At 45.6% G+C, this 16,716-nt stretch overlaps 1 protein-coding gene across 1 annotated transcript in view; it reads left to right on the top strand.

Annotated features, from left to right (window-relative positions):
* The window catches only part of ST8SIA1 (ST8 alpha-N-acetyl-neuraminide alpha-2,8-sialyltransferase 1), a 146,931-nt gene extending 131,654 nt beyond the window's left edge, over positions 1-15,277 (top strand). The window contains exon 5 of the mRNA XM_064155939.1: positions 10,297-15,277. Coding sequence (XP_064012009.1) covers positions 10,297-10,783 — 487 coding nt within the window. The 3' untranslated portion in view covers positions 10,784-15,277. The remainder of the gene's footprint in view (positions 1-10,296) is intronic.
* The last annotated feature ends 1,439 nt before the right edge of the window (positions 15,278-16,716 follow it).

Here is a 16,716-nt window from a genome sequence, read left to right as displayed (position 1 = left end):
TTGTGAAGAGTCAGCACTGTTGAATCCAAGAGCAATTGTGCCTTCTGGAGTTCTTTGACTAGATGCATATGGGTAAGAGTAATCTAGATCCAGTAGGTAAAGTCTGTTGCAAATTGTAAAAGGCTTTTAACAAAGAGATCAAAGTAATCATGATGGAGGAGGGGAAGCTATTGGTAAAATAATTGGTTAGAGGATGCAGAGAATCAGGCAAATATTTTTAAGTAAGGTTCACCAGGTTTCCACAGTCACAGAATCACAGAAACATTCAGGTTGGAAAAGATTCCCAGGACCACAAAGTCAAACCAATATCCCTACTCTACAAGGTTCACTCCTAAACCATCTCCCCAAGCACCACATCCAAACGACCCTTGCACACATTCAGGGTTAGTTAGAAACCTGAGTCCCCAGGAGGGGCTCTCAACCACTCCTGCACCTTCCCCCTGCCCCTCTCAACCTTACCCCAGTCCTAAAGAAGAATAGAGGTTCAGCCAAGAGGTTAAGAAGCAAAGTGGGTTAGGCCAAATGGAAGGTGAGGTTAGGGAGTAAGATGTTGCTCAGTCAGCAGCCCAAGCCAGAGTGAGAGAAAAAATGGCGAGAGTGTTATCTAATGTTTTCATTTCTCCTTCCCAGACTCCTCAGCGAGACTTCTGAGTGAAGCAGACATCACCACTGTTTTCCTTTCACAGCCTGTAAGCTAGTTCTTCTCACCACAACATTCTGCCCTGCTTCAAACTAGCACACAACCTCTCCACAACTTTCTTTCAGATAACTGTAGACAGTAATGAGGTCTCCCCTCAACCTTCTCTTTTTTAAAGTAAACATAGAATCATAGAATCAACCAGGTTGGAAGAGACCTCCAAGATCATCCAGGCCAACCTAGCACCCAGCCCTAGCCAGTCAACCAGACCATGGCACTAAGTGCCTCATCCAGGCTTTTCTTGAACACCTCCAGGGACGGTGTCTCCAACACCTCCCTGGGCAGCCCATTCCAATGGCAAATCACAGCCCCAGCTCCTTCAGTCACTCCTCATAAGATTTATTCTCCAGGCCCTTCACCAGCTTCATTGCCCACCTCTGTATTCACTCCAGCACCTCAGCATCCCTCTTACGCTGAGGTGCCCAAAACTGAACGCAATACTTGAGGCATGGCCTCACCAGAGCAGAGTGCCAGGGGATAATCACCTCCCTACTCCTGCTGGACACGGCATTTCTGATACAAGCCAGGATGCCTTTGGGTTTCTTTGCCACCTGGGCACAGTGACAAACTACACCAGTATTAGGAGATTTTCTGAGCTGAAAATACTTGGATCTGCAGTTTAAAATACACTGCTCATGTTTTTATTCTTCCCCAGGCACCCGTGTGTGAGTTACAGAGTGCAGGGTGAACATTTTCAAAGTGTGCAGCCAGTCAGCTCACCTCAAACACTGTTGGAAGCCTCGAGGAGCACCTACTGATGCTACCAGGCATATTTGAGCAGCACCAGAGTTGCTGAGATACTGCTGTAAATTGCTATTAGATGAAAGGAAAGCATTTCTCTTCAGAAGGTGCATTTTGAAAGCTTGCTGAAGGTGGTGACTTCATGGTCTACAACTGCAGTCCTTGGGCCAGCGTGAATTCTCCTGGCTCCTAGAGATTTTAGTACTGGCACTGAGCTCTTGTGCCAAGGACTGGAAGGCTTTGTCTGCTGAACCCCTGTTTGTCCTTTTTTTCTGTCTTTTTAGCCTCTTGTTTGCCTGCTGCTAGTCTAATTGCTGCAGAGCAGTTGATCATATCCTCTGTTTATAGTCACTTGGCCACTAGTTCATTGCTCAGTTGCAATGCTCGTTGCCCTTAGGATGGAAAACAGGTGGGGCTGCCCAGAGGGAGCAGCTAATAAAGAAAATGTTGAGATCTTCTTTTGCATATTTTAGAGTTATGTAGATGAATTTTGCCTCATTTAAAATTCAGCACATATTCCTATGGGCTCTGAAAAACTGATTTTTGTTATCAAGCTTTCAGTTGGCAGTGCTGTTTTATAAGGATCTGCACTTCAGCTGCAGTCTGTGTGGTGTGATCTCAGAGATCAACAATACATGGGCTATAATCTTTAAAAGGTGCTCATATACTTAAAAAAGAGCCAGTTCTAGGTACAGTTGTTGCCATAGTGCCTGGTAAAGCATCTACTTTATAGAAGTAGTTTCTCTTTTTGTAGCACAGAACATCTTTAATAAGAAAACACATTCAGTTCAAACATTACTGTTTCCTCTCTGTCCAGTTGCCTTTAGAAAAAGAACTGTGTGCTCTAAGAGACTAAGGAGAGGATCTAGTTGAATGTCATCTTCACTGACATTTGCAAATTATTAACATGTGGAGGATGTTAAAGAGAAAACCCAAAAGGCTTAGCAAAAGTGATCTCAGCCATGAATTCATGGCTGCAATGATTTGGTTGGGTTTATATCTGGGTTACAGAGCATATAAGGCCAACATGAGCAGGCAGGAAAGCATAATATTAGTAGCTGTGTGTTTGCTGCAGTGATCTGCAGAGACCTGAATCTGTGCAGTAGTTGGGTGGAAGACCTACATGTGCAGGAGATAATGCACTGTTCTCTTCCTGCTTGAATGTTGTTCCAAAGACACAGGGAATCCATGTTAATCAAAAAGAAGTCTCCTGAAGCCTATATCTGAGCTTTCTTGTGTAGTTTTCCCTGTGCAATCTCAAAAAAAAAAAAGAAAAAACCTGAGGTCTGGACATGGTGCTTCTCAGGGGCTCACTCTGGTATGCAGTTCAGTGAAATTCATTGCTGAAGATACCAGACTTAGTTCTGTGTTGGGTTTGGGGGGGGTGTGGGGGGTGTTTGTTTGGTTGAGTTGTTTCTGTTTGGTTGATTTAAGTTTTTTTTTTTCCTATATCATTTCACTGATTCCTTATTTTCTCATCCTCGAATTGTAGAATGGTTTGAGTTGGAAGTGGCATCCAAAGTTCATCTAGTCCAACTCCCTCTGCACTCAGCAGGCTCATCCTTCACTAGAGCAGCTTGCTCGGAGGCTTGGCCAGCCTGACCTTGAATGTCTCCAGGGATGAGGCCTCAACCACCTCCCCGGGCAACCTGTTCCTGTGTTGCACTACCCTAAACTTCCAGCTGTAGGAGCTGTGAGGCATTCAGAAGATTTACAAGTACTGGGCAGCAATTTCATTTTGACATTGCAAGTAGTTTGCAGCCATGCTATTCTGGCCAGCCTTCTGTATCTCCGCTTGTGCATGACTTCAGCAGCCACAATCTTCAAAGGCTCCAAACAGGATGAAGAGCTCATCTTTTGAAAGCTAAGCTTCAAGCTGTTGGATAACAGGATTGATGGTTAGCTCTACTGATTTTGGAAAGAGGAGCTATTAAAAGCATGTTCTAATTTGAGTTGGCAGAATAAGGATCATACACAGTCCCAAAATAGCAGTGAGCACTGATTTTAATGTCTCATTGCTTTGGTGGAGAGGATGGCTGTGTGTTCCATTGAGAAACAGAGAGTCAGCTTTCCCTTGGCACTATATATAGTATTCCCAGGGTGCTGGTGTCAGAGCAGTAATGGGTGGAGGCTTAAAAAAACTCTAATTAAAACTGAGTTCAGTCATAAATGGAATCTACCTTTTCATGGGGGTTAGAGCCTACCTCCACAATCTCCTGAGTGCTTCAAATTCAGTTTGAAGGTCATGTGCTAAGGGTAATGTGTCATTAAGAAACAGGCTGATGGAGAAGGATGGAGTGAGTCTACAGTCACTGTGGAGTGAGTGTGCTGCCTTGGATCTTTGAAGCTGATGATGGAAATAGCCAGAGGAGTGGCTGGAATCCCTGGCCTGGAAAAATCCATTCAAAAGGTGCCTAAAAGTGAGAATGAGGCTAATTTGTCTTTAATCTTTGGGACCAGAGATGAGAGGAAGCTGAGGCTCTCTGAAGCCCCTGCCTCTAAGCAAGATCTTCATCATTGTGGTCACAGCACAGTCTCAGCACACTGCAGACTGTGCCAATGGGATGATAAGAAGTGAGTTTGGGAGTCAGTCCTACTCCAAGAGGAGCGAGCATCTCTGGTGAGAGATTCACAGTATTTGGATGCATGAAGGCAGCCAGGCAGTAAGGGAGGAGGGAAGAGGGAAAGGAAAAGATGGGAATGGCATCATCACATCCACAACATCAGCTGTCAGCTGAGTGACCATGGCACCTGTGAAGGGACTTGCAGTGAGAACCAGGGAGAGTCTCTCATGCCGAAGTTGTTTGAAATTAGATGAGTCAGGGCACTAGGGAACTGTCCCAGGAATAAAACCCTCCTGCATTGGTGATGAATGTTCAGCATCTGCAATTTTAGTGGTGTAATGCTCAGCCTTTTCTGACTGATCACATTTAACCATACCTTTTCTGAATGCTCTGGAGATTGTTGTGGGGTTGATTTTTTTTTTGCTTGATGTTCTGAGCATGCTTCCAGTGAGATCAGATTAGATTTTGACTTTATTGTGATTATAGTTGAATCTTAAGTGTCTGTCCTTAGGCTAAATAAACAGTGGCTTGTGCAATTAGGGAAGCTGGGTTAAAACAAGACATGGGGTTCAATTTACAGTACTTTAAGTGCTGGTTTCTGGCTCCTTGTGTGGATAAGTAGAATAATCTACCTTGTACCTAATGCAAGCTGAGAGTGGCTGTTTGGAGAACAAGCACATGGAAACTGGTGTGCTACTAACTGAGACACAATCTGTGTCTCAGATGGGCTGCACAAGCCCTGAAGGGGCACATAATTAGGAAGTTCATAGCATGAATGAGAACGCAAGGCATTTAGGAGGCACCCCTGTTTGAAAGCATTAAAGTACCCTGAGAAAGAAATGAAGTGCAACTCTTCTGTCACAGCAGCAGAGGTTCAGATGTGTGGGTGCAAGCTGGCTCGTTGTGACCCCAGCTGCAAGCATGCTCCAGCAGCTGCAGCAAGCTGCTAAATAATTTTTGACTATTGCTGACATCAAATTACTAATTCTTTGTATGCCTTCTGCTCAGTTTCCTTGAGTTCTATTTGTCTAAATTTTGAAATAACAACTATTTCTTTGCCATCCGAGCTCCTCCACTCAGTTGTTTTTAACTCACTGGTAAGCCATCTTGCAATTAATGTAGAGTGCTCAACTTGTGACTTTGCAGATGCCAGCACAGTAAGTGACTGAGATAGCATCCCAGCATGAGATAGTGACTCTCTGGGGAGATGAAAAAGAAGCCAAGAAGCATGAAAATACTGCCACCATTATCTGCAAGTGCCTTAGCTCAATGTCACTGCAGCAAATTCGTTGTGGTTACTGAAAGTCATCTTCAGTACCAGACAGCAATCCTGTCTCTGAATATCTACTAAATAACATCAGTAAGAACATTAAAAACAAACCCCGAAACACTTAATGCTTTTGTGGCCTTGCTTGTCCTGTCATGACAAGGTACTGTGGCAGCTTTCTCTTGGATGCATCTCTGTGGAAAGGGAAAGCAGAGTATTTGAGGGAATTCTACAGCTGGTATCAGGGAAGTTATTTCTCTGCTATCTGTGCCTACTTGTGGGTTTTTAGGTCGATCTGTCACATCAGCCTGACTGCAAAAATGTGTTGCTGAGGATTTTATTTGCTTGCTGTCCAGTAATGAGAGCAGCAGAAGTGCCCAGGCGGAAGGTGCAGTGCTCTGCTTTCACCAGCCTTCACAGCCATCAGCACCTCTCCTGGGTTGCTGTCAAGCTGCCGGGACTCGTTACTGCAAATTACCGAGCAACTCATTTACTCTGCAGGTGCTGCTCAGGGCTCAGGAGATTCCAGAGCCGGTTTTATTGACATGCTGACAACCTGCCCTGCATTTCTATGAGCTTGACTGCAGAAGGTCAGAAGACAATGCTGAAATTAGTCCACTTAATCCACTAAGAGAGGCAGGATTCAAGACATCACATGAATGCATTTGAGGCTAATTTTCCTGTGTCCCCTTAGGCAGAGGTGATGCCCTGAAATCAAAAGCCATCAGCACCTTGTTCTCTCCATATTTTACACAGACCCACTTATAAGTATTGTGCATTTATAAGCAAGGGATGTTTATGCTTTTCCCCCACCTCCAGTTATTTGTAGAACCAGCCTCTTTGTTCAGTGTTAGAAGCCCTCATATGCCTTGTATCTGCACAACTGACTCACAGTGGAGACTGTTACAATAGAATCATAGAATCAAGCAGGTTGGCAGTGACCTCCAAGCTCATCCAGTCCAACCTATCACACATCCCTATCCCATCAGCTAGAGAATGGCATTAAGCTCAGAGTTGAGCTGGGGAGATAATGTTGCCTGAGATGCATATTTGCAATTCAGCAATGATTTGCTGAATCATTCAGTGCATTTCTTTTGAAGCCAGATGAGTGGAGAGGTGCCACACAGCATCTGGGCTACACCCCTGAAAGTACCAAATGTTCAAAGCATGTCAGAGGTGAGCACTAATTAGGAACCAAGAGTTCCTCATGTGAAAAAAAGGCTGGCCAAGACTGAGAATGGGGAAAGAAAGAATGGGTGACAGAACACTGGAACAGGCTGCCCAGAGAGGTTGTGGAGTCTCCTTCTCTGGAGGCATTCCAGAACTGCCTGGATGCATTCCTGTGTGACTGCTAGGTGATCCTGCTCTGGCAGGATTGGACAGTTGATCTTTCAACCAGTGGTTGAAACTGATTGGACTGGTTGATCTTTTATCCCTAACAGGGTCAGGATGACCCTTCCAACTCCTAACATCCTGTGATTCTGTGAAAGGTGTTTGCACTCATCTAGATGTGAGGCTTGCACTAGGCTGGTGGTCCATGCCAGGATAAGCAGGAAAAAACCCATACTGTCTCAAGCTGCACCAGGGCAGGTTTAGGCTGGATGTTAGGGAGAAGTTCTTCACAGAAAGAGTAATTGACCATTGGAATGGGCTGTTCAGGAAGGTGGTGGAATCACCATCCCTGGAGGTGTTTGAAAGGAAGCTGGCTGAGGCACTTAGTGCCATGGTTTAGTTAATTAGAAGGGTTAGGTGATAGGTTAGACTTGATGATCTCAGAGGTCTTTTCCAGCCTGGTTAATTCTGTGATTGTCAGGCTCACCCATGCACTACAGAGCTGCAGAGGAATAGCCCTCGTGTTCTCTGTCAGACATGGAATGGTCTCTTCTCTCTGCTGGAACAAAGGCATTACAGTACTGTCAAGGACTCCACTGGAATGGGGTTGCCTGCAGTACTGCCTCTCCAGTTTGGGAGTCAAAGACAAGTTTGAGCTTCCAGTACCATTTCTAGAAACTTGCTGACACAAGGCATTTCCCCCCAGGTTTTTCAGTCCCTAAGCAGCCTGGGAAACGTCAGACAGCAGGAGAGGGCTCTTACTTTTACAAAGAGGAAACAGCAAATTTCATTTGCCTCTTAATATCTCCTGTCACGAGGAGCACAAGGCGAGCAGCAGCTTTTTGGCCATTATAGGGCAGAAGGGGAGACATAATCAGCATGTCTGTGCTTCTACACGGGCTTCTGGCCACCTGTGTAATATCCATCTGCGGAGCTGGGCATGATGCCTACCGACACGGAGATCCAGATCGTCTGAATGAAGTTTCCAGGAGGTGATGATGTTCCTGAAGGACAGTTTGCATGATGAATGCTGTCCTGGGCAGGAGAGGGGGGACAGGCTCTTCTCACTTGCTCCCTGGGATAGCACAAGGAGCAATGGGTGTAAGTTGCAGCACAAGAGGTTCTGCCTCAACACAAGGAGGAACTTCTTTACTGTAAGGGTCACAGAGCATTGGAACAGGCTCCCCAGGGAGGTTGTGGAGTCTCCTTCTCTGGAGACTTTGAAGGCCTGTCTGGATGTGCTCCTCTGTGATCTGTGTTAGATAGGATTGTCCTGCTCTGGCAGGGGGGTTGGACTCGATGATCTCCTTGGGTGCCTTCCAACCTCTAACATCCTGTGATCCTGTCTGTGTGGAGTCCTTCCCATGGCAGTGCTGTTCCCTTCTCATTACTTTAAGGCAACTGGGGAGATTCAGAGATGAAAACACAGTGTGGCAATGAGAGCAAGTGAATGTTCAGAGGCAGTCCCTGGCCCTCTGTGACTGTACTGAACATTATTGGACACAGCCTCAGGCTGCACCAGGGGAAATTTCGGCTCGAGGTGAGGAGAAAGTTCTTCACTGAGAGAGTCATTGGGCACTGGAATGGGCTGCCTGGGGAGGTGGTGGAGTCGTCGTCCCTGGGGCTGTTCAAGGCAAGGTTGGATGTGGCACTTGGTGCCATGGTCTAGCCTTGGGCACTGTGGTAAAGGGTTGGACTTGATGATCTGTGAGGTCTCTTCCAACCTTGGTGATACTGTGATACTGTGATTAATCCATTTCTCGTAGTGCTGTGTGGTGTTTTTTGGTGAATGGCAGATTTGATGAAAAATGCAGGTTTGGAAGAGCTGCATCTATTTGCCAGCTGAGCTGAAATTGGTTAATCCTAAATGGTTAGCCCTAAATGGGAAAGGATGTGGTGAAACTGTCTTCCAGGACAGAGGACCTGTCTCTGCCTTCCTCTCAGCATCCAGCTGGAATACTGTGTCCAGTTCTGGGCCTCTCAGTTGAAGAAGGACCTCAAGGAATTGCTTGAAAAAGTCCATCACAGAACCACAAGGGTGTTGGAGGGAGTGGAACAGGTCCCTGCTGAGGACAGGCTGAAGGAGCTGGGGCTCTTTAGCTTGGAGCAGAGGAGTCTGAGAGGTGACCTGTTGAGTTGGCCTCTCTTCTAGGCCTCCTGGGAGAGGGAGAGACGCCAGGCGTACACCAATGTGATGCATAATGGTCAATCTGTTTGTTGAAGGTAAGCCTGATACCTGTATAGTGGAGTTTGGTAGAGGGCCCTGTACTTTTGGTAGGCTTACATAGGCAGAAATGGGCTGCCCACAGGCATAGAGGCAGACCTGACCAACTACCCCCCTTAGTCCCCCTTTGCAGCAGCTTAGCCACAACATTGCTGGATCCCAGGGCTGAGCAGCTCACCGTCATCACACAGCTCAGCTACGGATAGCAGCCTCTCTGCCAGCCTCCCGAGGCCCCTTTTCTGCAGCTTTGCCTCCTTATCAGTATGACCTAAGGCTGTTCAGTTACTCTGCCTGGTCTTTTCAGTCATGTTTCTCAAGATGTGCAGGGCAGTGTCAGGAGGACAGAGCCAGGCTCTGCTCAGGGATGTCTAAGGGGGCAATGGGTGCAAGCTGGAGCAGAGGAGGTTCCACGGGAACATAAGGAACAAAATGTTGACTGTGAGGGTGCCAGAGCTGTGGAGCAAGCTGCCCAGAGATGTTGTGGAGGCTCCTCTGGAGACATTCCAAACCCATGGAATGTGTTCCTCTGTGACCTGCTCTAGATGATCCTGCTCTGGCAGGAGGGTTGGACTGGATGATCTTTGGAGATCTCTTCCAGCACCTAACACTCTGTGATTTTGTGCTTTTGTTTCACTTGTCTGTATGTTCCTTGAGATTTCTCCCAGTTTCAGAATGAGAAATATCTTCTCTGGTAGCATAACCTCTGTGGCTATGCAGGATAACAACACCAATTCTCACAAGTTTTGCAAATCTAAAGTTTCTGTTAAAATGTCTCTCGGTATTGCTCACTCAGCATGTCACTTGAATTTTTGGTGGTGCTGTCGTTGTATGCCTTTAAGAAAGGACCACACAGACTTTATAACATCTTTTAAAGATCTGTGCCTGAGATTCCCAGTTGTGTTTTGGACAGAAAAAAAAAGTGTCACTAAAAATAATTGCTTTTCAGGAAAACTGTCAGTGTTCATCCAGGGATTTTTGAAAAGATGAACTCAGAAACATGTTGGGCTTTGGAGTCAGCAAGGTACCAGGCAGTTTTCAACTGTCTGTTCAGATTTACATTTTCACAGGAGAGGCAGACAGAATCACAGAATGTTAGGAGTTGGAAAGGACCTCCAGAGATCATCAAGTCCAACCCCCTGCTGGAGCAGCAGGGCAGGTCACACAGGAATACATCCAGGTGGGTTTGGAATGTCTCTAGAGAAGAAGGCTCCACGACCTCTCTGGGCAGCCTGTTCCAGTGCTCTGTCACCCTCATGGTGGAAAGTGTCTGCTTGTGTTGAGGTGGAACCTCTCATGCTCTAGCTTGTACCCATTGTTCCTGTCACTGGGCACCCCAGTGTCTGGACTCTCTGTCTCTGAGAAAGGTGTGCGGGTGATTGTAAATGCATGTGTGAAGAGAAACCTCTGCCTGGGTTTTGAAACACCTAGGAGAACCCATGTGTGACCAATGTTGTTGATGGTTGTTTTACAGGTTCCAGAATCTGCTGTGGTCCCGGAAAGCGTTTGTGGAGAGCGTGAAGGTGTATAACCACAGCTACATCTACATGCCAGCCTTCTCGATGAAGACGGGGACGGGACCCTCCCTACGTGTCTATTACACCCTGAAGGACTTCGGTGCCAAGCAGGCTGTCCTTTTTGCCAACCCCAATTTCCTACGTGACATTGGCAAGTTCTGGAAGAGCAAAGGTATCCATGCCAAGCGGCTTTCCACGGGACTTTTCCTGGTCAGTGCCGCCCTGGGTCTGTGTGAAGAAGTAACTATTTACGGCTTCTGGCCGTTCTCTGTGGACCTGCATGGAAAGTTTATTAGCCATCATTACTATGACAATGTCTTGCCTGATTCTGGATTCCATGCTATGCCAGAGGAATTCCTACAGCTCTGGTTTCTTCACAAAAGTGGTGTACTGAGAATGCAGCTAGAACCATGTGAGGACCCTTTAATCCGGTCTTCTGCCTGAGGACTGTAGGAGGCAGCTTGGGAGATCCAACCGTTTTTAATGTCCAGACTCTCCGACAGAGAGTTCTGTTTACTGTTGATTCTTTTTAAAGGGAAAATAATTGTGGATCTGCATGGACCATAAAAATGCTACCTGAAGGCCAAATGGAATACGTCCTTAATGTATAGTGCTTTGTGGAACTGGGGTGGGGGAAGTGAATCTCTCCATTGAGTCCTTTCGGCAGCATGGTGAACATAACGTTGGAAGCAGCACAGCTGAACTTTCCAGGGGACGTTTCTACATGACCAATGTACAAGGGGCATTAAGGCTCGGAGGGACACAGGGCCACCCACAAGCTTTTGCTGACAGTGCCAAATATGACTGTCTGTTCCAAAATCCATTTCATTCCAGACTGGCACCTTGTACTTTTCCTTTTTCTTCCCTCTGGTTGGGGGGTGTGTGTATGTGTGGAGAGCTTTTGTGTGTTGTTGACTTTCTTTGTTTCTTTCCTTTTTATTTTTTTTTCTCCACTTTTTGGGTTGTTTGTGGTTTTTTCTTTCTCTAATGGAAGGAAAGGTGTAAAAGGCCCAGGAGCTGAGTACCATCAGCTCCTCTGAAGACTCTTGGGAGAGTGAAGGGTGCTAAGAATCTCGTTAGAAGAATGTCCTAGGAATGCCATGCTGCTGAGCATGAATGGACTTGTTGTAAGTTTTATCAAGCTAGGTTAGATATTTACACTTATAGCTGTATTAATGCTGTACTCTGGGTTAGAGCTGGTTAAGGGAAATTAAAGGGAAAATGAAGTATGCATGAGAAAAATCAACAGCAAAGAGCAGCCTGGATTCGGTTGACCTGCTGTAAGATTTCCAGAGCAACTTTTGTAGCAGAGAGGGTTCTTGATGTGTTTAGCAGTCCAGCCTTAGGGATTAATTCTGTATTCATTTGGACTCCAGATGTTCATTGACTGTCCAGGGGATTTGAGGTGTTCATTGGAATGCAGAATGAAGTTCTTCATTTGCTTGTAGCAGAAAAAGTGCAGAAATGAATGTAAGCATCGCTCAAAATGAGTTGAAGCGTTGAAGATCCTTTGCGTGCTGAGCTCTTCTGCTTGGATTGTAACGTTAGCCTTAAAGACTTGTGCTTTTCTTGCAAGATTGTCTGGTTAGAGATAGTCTGGCAAATAAAACAGCCTTTGGGAGCACTGAAGAGCTGCATAGCCAGCAAGAAAAAAGAAAAGGCGAAGACAGCAGGGCCCCTTACATAAGGCAGCCTGGCAGTGGGTGAATTGTCAGCGTGCGCATTGCACGCGTGCGGTGCTGGCCGGTGCATGCAGCGCCTGGAGGGCTGCTTTATTTTGGGTTATTGCCTGGGGAGCAGATGGTCCTATCACCATGTAAATGAGAAATCTTGGTTTGTTTGCTTTAGTTTAGCACTGTAGGACAAGAAGAGAAAATACCAGCCCAGTCCACAGTGCAATTTCAGCTGCAAGATGTTTATCCGAGTTAACTTTCAGAAATCCTGATCAGTGTTCTTTCTCTTCCTTAACCTTCTGTCATGAGTAGCTGAAATTCTAGTCAGAGTGCTGAAGCAAGAAAACTGTTGTCAGGTTTCCACAACAATTTCCTGTGCTACCCATTTTAGCTCCAAAGCCTTAGTGTTTCAGGGGCATGTGTCCTATCCTAATGTTGACAACGTCTCTGTTTGTAGATTACCAGCTACAAGTTATATAGATACAATTAAACAAACAGAAAAGAAAAGGCAAAATCCGTGGCTCTTCTTGAAATAATTCAACTATCTGTGTAGGATACTGGTTAAAAAACACCAACCACTGTGTTTTGCTTTTGAAACATATGCTTTATAATAAAATCTTCTTTCTAAATATGGATAATGCAGGCATAAAGTGGGTACTGTTCCAGGAGGTTGTGGAGATTTGGGTTAAACAGCCTTGTGGAGATCGTGCCGATAAAATCCGAATGTGCTTCTGTAACCCAGGTGATCTCGTCCATGTTTGGTGTTAAAAGTGCAGCCAACGTCGCTTTATAATCCATTCCCTTTCCTTAGGTCTATCTGTGCTGTGAGTACTGAGTGAGAGAGGATTTGAAAGTTAAATATTTTCTATGCTGCTGCTTCTTATGGTGAAATTTCCCTGAGCTGCCTTTCTTGGAGGAGAAGCAGTGCCTGTGTGGTTTTAATTGTACACATTGAGTTTTCCACTTTTTAGTGGTTTGGAGTTTGCTTTATCTGAGAGAACAACAGTCAAAATATGGTGATGGCATTTCAGAGGGATTTCCTTGGGCATGGGGAACAAGCAGAGTAGGAGGGAACTGCCTCAGACTAAGTAATTTTTTTGGTGTGTTTTTACCAATACTTAGCAATTTTCCCATGTCTTGGGAAAATAATCAGATTGAAAGAACAAGGTAAAAACATACAGGAAAACTCTGTGCAGTGTTCCATAATGTCTGACTTACTCATGTTCAGCAGTGCCCTGGGTGTCTGGAGGTGCTGGATACCCCAGCTCTGTAGGGTTGAGGTAGACTGAACCTGTAGCCTGTGGTCTTTGTGAGTTTCTTCTGATGTCTCCAGTCCTGATGTTTGCAAGGAAAATAGCTTCCAAAAAAATCTGGCAGTAGGAGAGACCCAGGCTGTGTGTGATGTGTAACTGATGTTGGCGAAACTGTTCTGTGTCTATTCACATGTGTACAGTGAAGGTAACTGCATCTTGCAAAGGTGACCATGTCTGATGTGGAAGTTTAAAGAGTCAAAGATAAATAATTTTCTGTAATTCCAGAAAACTTGTCTGAGGAAAGAGAAGAAGCAAAATTCAATGCCCCTTCTGAGTGAGCAAAATGTGGTTGAGCTGTCTGACTCATCAGTCCATGCAAACACTGGCCAGCAATCAGCTTTTTGCTGAACTGAGGGACACAGGGGAGTGCAACACTGCCCTTCTGTGCTTGCAAACAACACAGCTGTTCTGTGGCAGGAGCAGTCACCAAAAGCAAAAAGCAGCTGGGAAGGTGGAAGTAGCTGCTGCCTGACAGAAATGGTGGAGTAGATAAGTTCCATCCATGCAGCTGCTGTTTGGCGTGCCTTGTCTAAATCTCTAGGAGGAAGAACAGTCCATATATGGCATCACTGGTGTGAAATATGGCATCAGGACAGGGACTGAGCTTGTATCCTGCTTCTGGGATATGACCATGATTCTCAAAGACAGGCACAAGCCCTCAGCACAGGAAGGACATGGACCTGATGGAGTGGGTCCAGAGGAGAGCCACAAAAATGATCGGGGGACTGGAACATCTCTGTTACGAGAACAGGCTCAGGAGCTGGGGTTGTTCAGCCTGGAGAAGGCTCCGGGCAGACCTAAGAGCAGCCTTACCAGCACCAGAAGGGGGCTACAAGAAGGCTGCAGAGGGACTGTTTGCAAAGGCTTGCAGGGACAGGATGAGAGACAATGGTTTGAAATGAGAGAAGAACAGATTTAGTTTTGGATGTTAGGAACAAGTTCTTCATCACAAGGGGGTTGGAGAACTGCAACAGGTTGCCCAGGGAAGTAATTTGCACCTCAACTATGTAAAGCTTCTCCTTCCTGTTGATTATGGAGCCTTTGGAGCTCCTTGTAAAACAAACAAAAGCCAGAAAACTAAAATCATAGAGAAGGGGGGAGAGTTATGTGCTTAAGAAAATAAAAGCAATTACAATTTTGTTTCAGACCTTGCTGTAATATTAAGGACTCTTATTCATGAATCTTCCATTTTTTATATTTCTACTGAAATTAAGGTGTCAAACTTGAGTGAAACTACTACAAGTGTCAAAGGTCCAAGCCTTTGTTACAGCTTAACTATTGTAGAATAATTTGACTGCCTTCACCTTTTTGTTAGCTTCCTCAGTTTGGTGTCATAGCACTCCCTGCTGAATTTGTACCTCACATCTGGAGTATTGTGCCAAGTTCTGGGCCCCTCAGTTCAAGAAGGACCTCAGAGAACTGCTTGAGAGAGTCCAGCACAGAGATGCTAAAGGCAGTGGAACATCTCCCTGCTGAAGAAAGGCTGAGGGATGTGGGGCTCTTTAGCTTGGAGCAGAGGAGCCTGAGGGGTGACCTCATTTAAACTAAATGCCATGTAAACCCCTTCCTCTATACATCTGTGTGGAAACTGGTTTAATATCTGCCTCACCCTTTAATTAATAAAACATGAGTAAGGAAACTTTTGGTCTAGAAGTGAGGATGATGAAGGAGGTGAATGCTGTCTCACCATTTGCTGCCTGCTTTGCTTTTTTCCTTTAGCTCAATGGATGAGCAAGTGGTGTAACAAATGGGAGTGTAGCAGTTCTTGGTAAAGGTCCCCAGTTCCAAGCAGCTGTGGTATGTTTTGATCTGGTAATGACCATGAAAAATGGACTACCTGTGACCTGCTGATGGTTTTCTGCAAAACCAAATTCTGGTAGAGGGTGAAGCTCTGGTTAAACAGAAAGAAAAATACAATGGAATGAAGAACAATTATCCCAAAGCCCATAAAATGGACTGACTTAGCTATCATCTTGAGTCACCATCTTCTTCATTAAATGATGTGGTGGGATTTCCATTATCTGCTACTTCTTAGTATACAAAACTCATCAGACCTTGTGCAGAAATGCCTCTTCCCTAGCTCCGTGGCTGTCTAGGAGCTGTGGCTGTTCTGTTGTGTTCAGACTTCCCTAGTGGGACCTGCTCCTAATGTCACATGATGCTACCAGATCTCCCTCTGGGATCATCTGGACTCATATTTGTGCTCTGAGAAGCATTTCTAAAGGATCTCTCTGCTTTTCCTGCTGACCATCCTTCTTGGGGTTAGGAGTATGATGATGAAAACATCATCCTTAAGGTGCCTAATATAGATTGCCATTGTGAACCATCCTTGATAAATCCAACAACAGTTATCTCCAAATCAAAACCAGGACTTCAGTGGTGAACAGAAAGAGAATGGAAGAAGATTCAGTTTTCCAAAGTGACTTTTGTGTAAGAGCTTCTCTTTCCTTGCATTCCTGGGTTTTGTCACTAGAAGTCTGTCAGATGTTTCAGCACAAAACAATTAGTCCAAGACTTACTGTCCTGTTGATTGAATATTGGCAAATTCATTTTCCTAAGTGTGACACCACAACCCCATGGTAAGGTATAGACCCTACCGCGGTGGCCAGCAGAGGACAGGGAGGTGATCACTGACCCTGAGCACAGCACTGGTGAGGCTGCATCTGAAGTCTGTGTTCAGGGGCTGGAGTGTGTCCAGAGAAGGGCAGTCAGGCTGGAGAAGGGCTTAGAGGACATGGCCTACAAGGGAGCTGGGGTTGTTCAGTCTGCAGAAGAGGAGGCTGAGGGCAGACCCAATTACTCTCTACAGCTCCCTGAAGGAAGGTTGGAGTGAGGAGGGGGCAGCCTCTTCTTCTTGGTGGAAACCAGAGGAAATGGTTTCAAGATGCACCAGATTCAGGCTGGATGTTAGGGAATATTTCTTCACAAAGAGAGTTCTCAAACACTGGAATGGTCTGCCCAGGGCAGTGCTGGAGTCACTGTCCCTGGGGGTGTTTAAGCAGCCTGTGGACGTGGCACTTAGGGAGATGGTTTAGTGTTGATCCATCAGTGCTGAGTTGAGGGTTGGGTTGGATTGGATCTTTGAGGTCTCTTCCAACTGGATGTATTCTGTGATGCCATAATACCCAACAGTAGGCTTAGCCTATTCTCTCTAGCTGCAGTTTATTTGGCAACAGTGAGAACTTAGAACAGCTACTTACTACTTCCTGGTTATTCATTTTCTTTAGTTTTTATTGCAGCAGGTTGACCCTCAGTGTAGTCAGCATCTTCTGTCAGCTGTAAGAAGATGTTCATTGAGAATGGGTCATTTATTCATTCATAGAACAACTTAGGTTGAAAGGGACCTTAAAGACCATCCAGTTCCATCCCCTCTGCCAGGGGCAGGGACACC

The sequence above is a fragment of the Pogoniulus pusillus genome, chromosome 15, assembly GCF_015220805.1.
Source record: "Pogoniulus pusillus isolate bPogPus1 chromosome 15, bPogPus1.pri, whole genome shotgun sequence".
Taxonomy (NCBI): domain Eukaryota; kingdom Metazoa; phylum Chordata; class Aves; order Piciformes; family Lybiidae; genus Pogoniulus; species Pogoniulus pusillus.
Note: the sequence above shows the minus strand (reverse complement) of the source record. Positions and strands in the feature narration are given on the sequence as shown.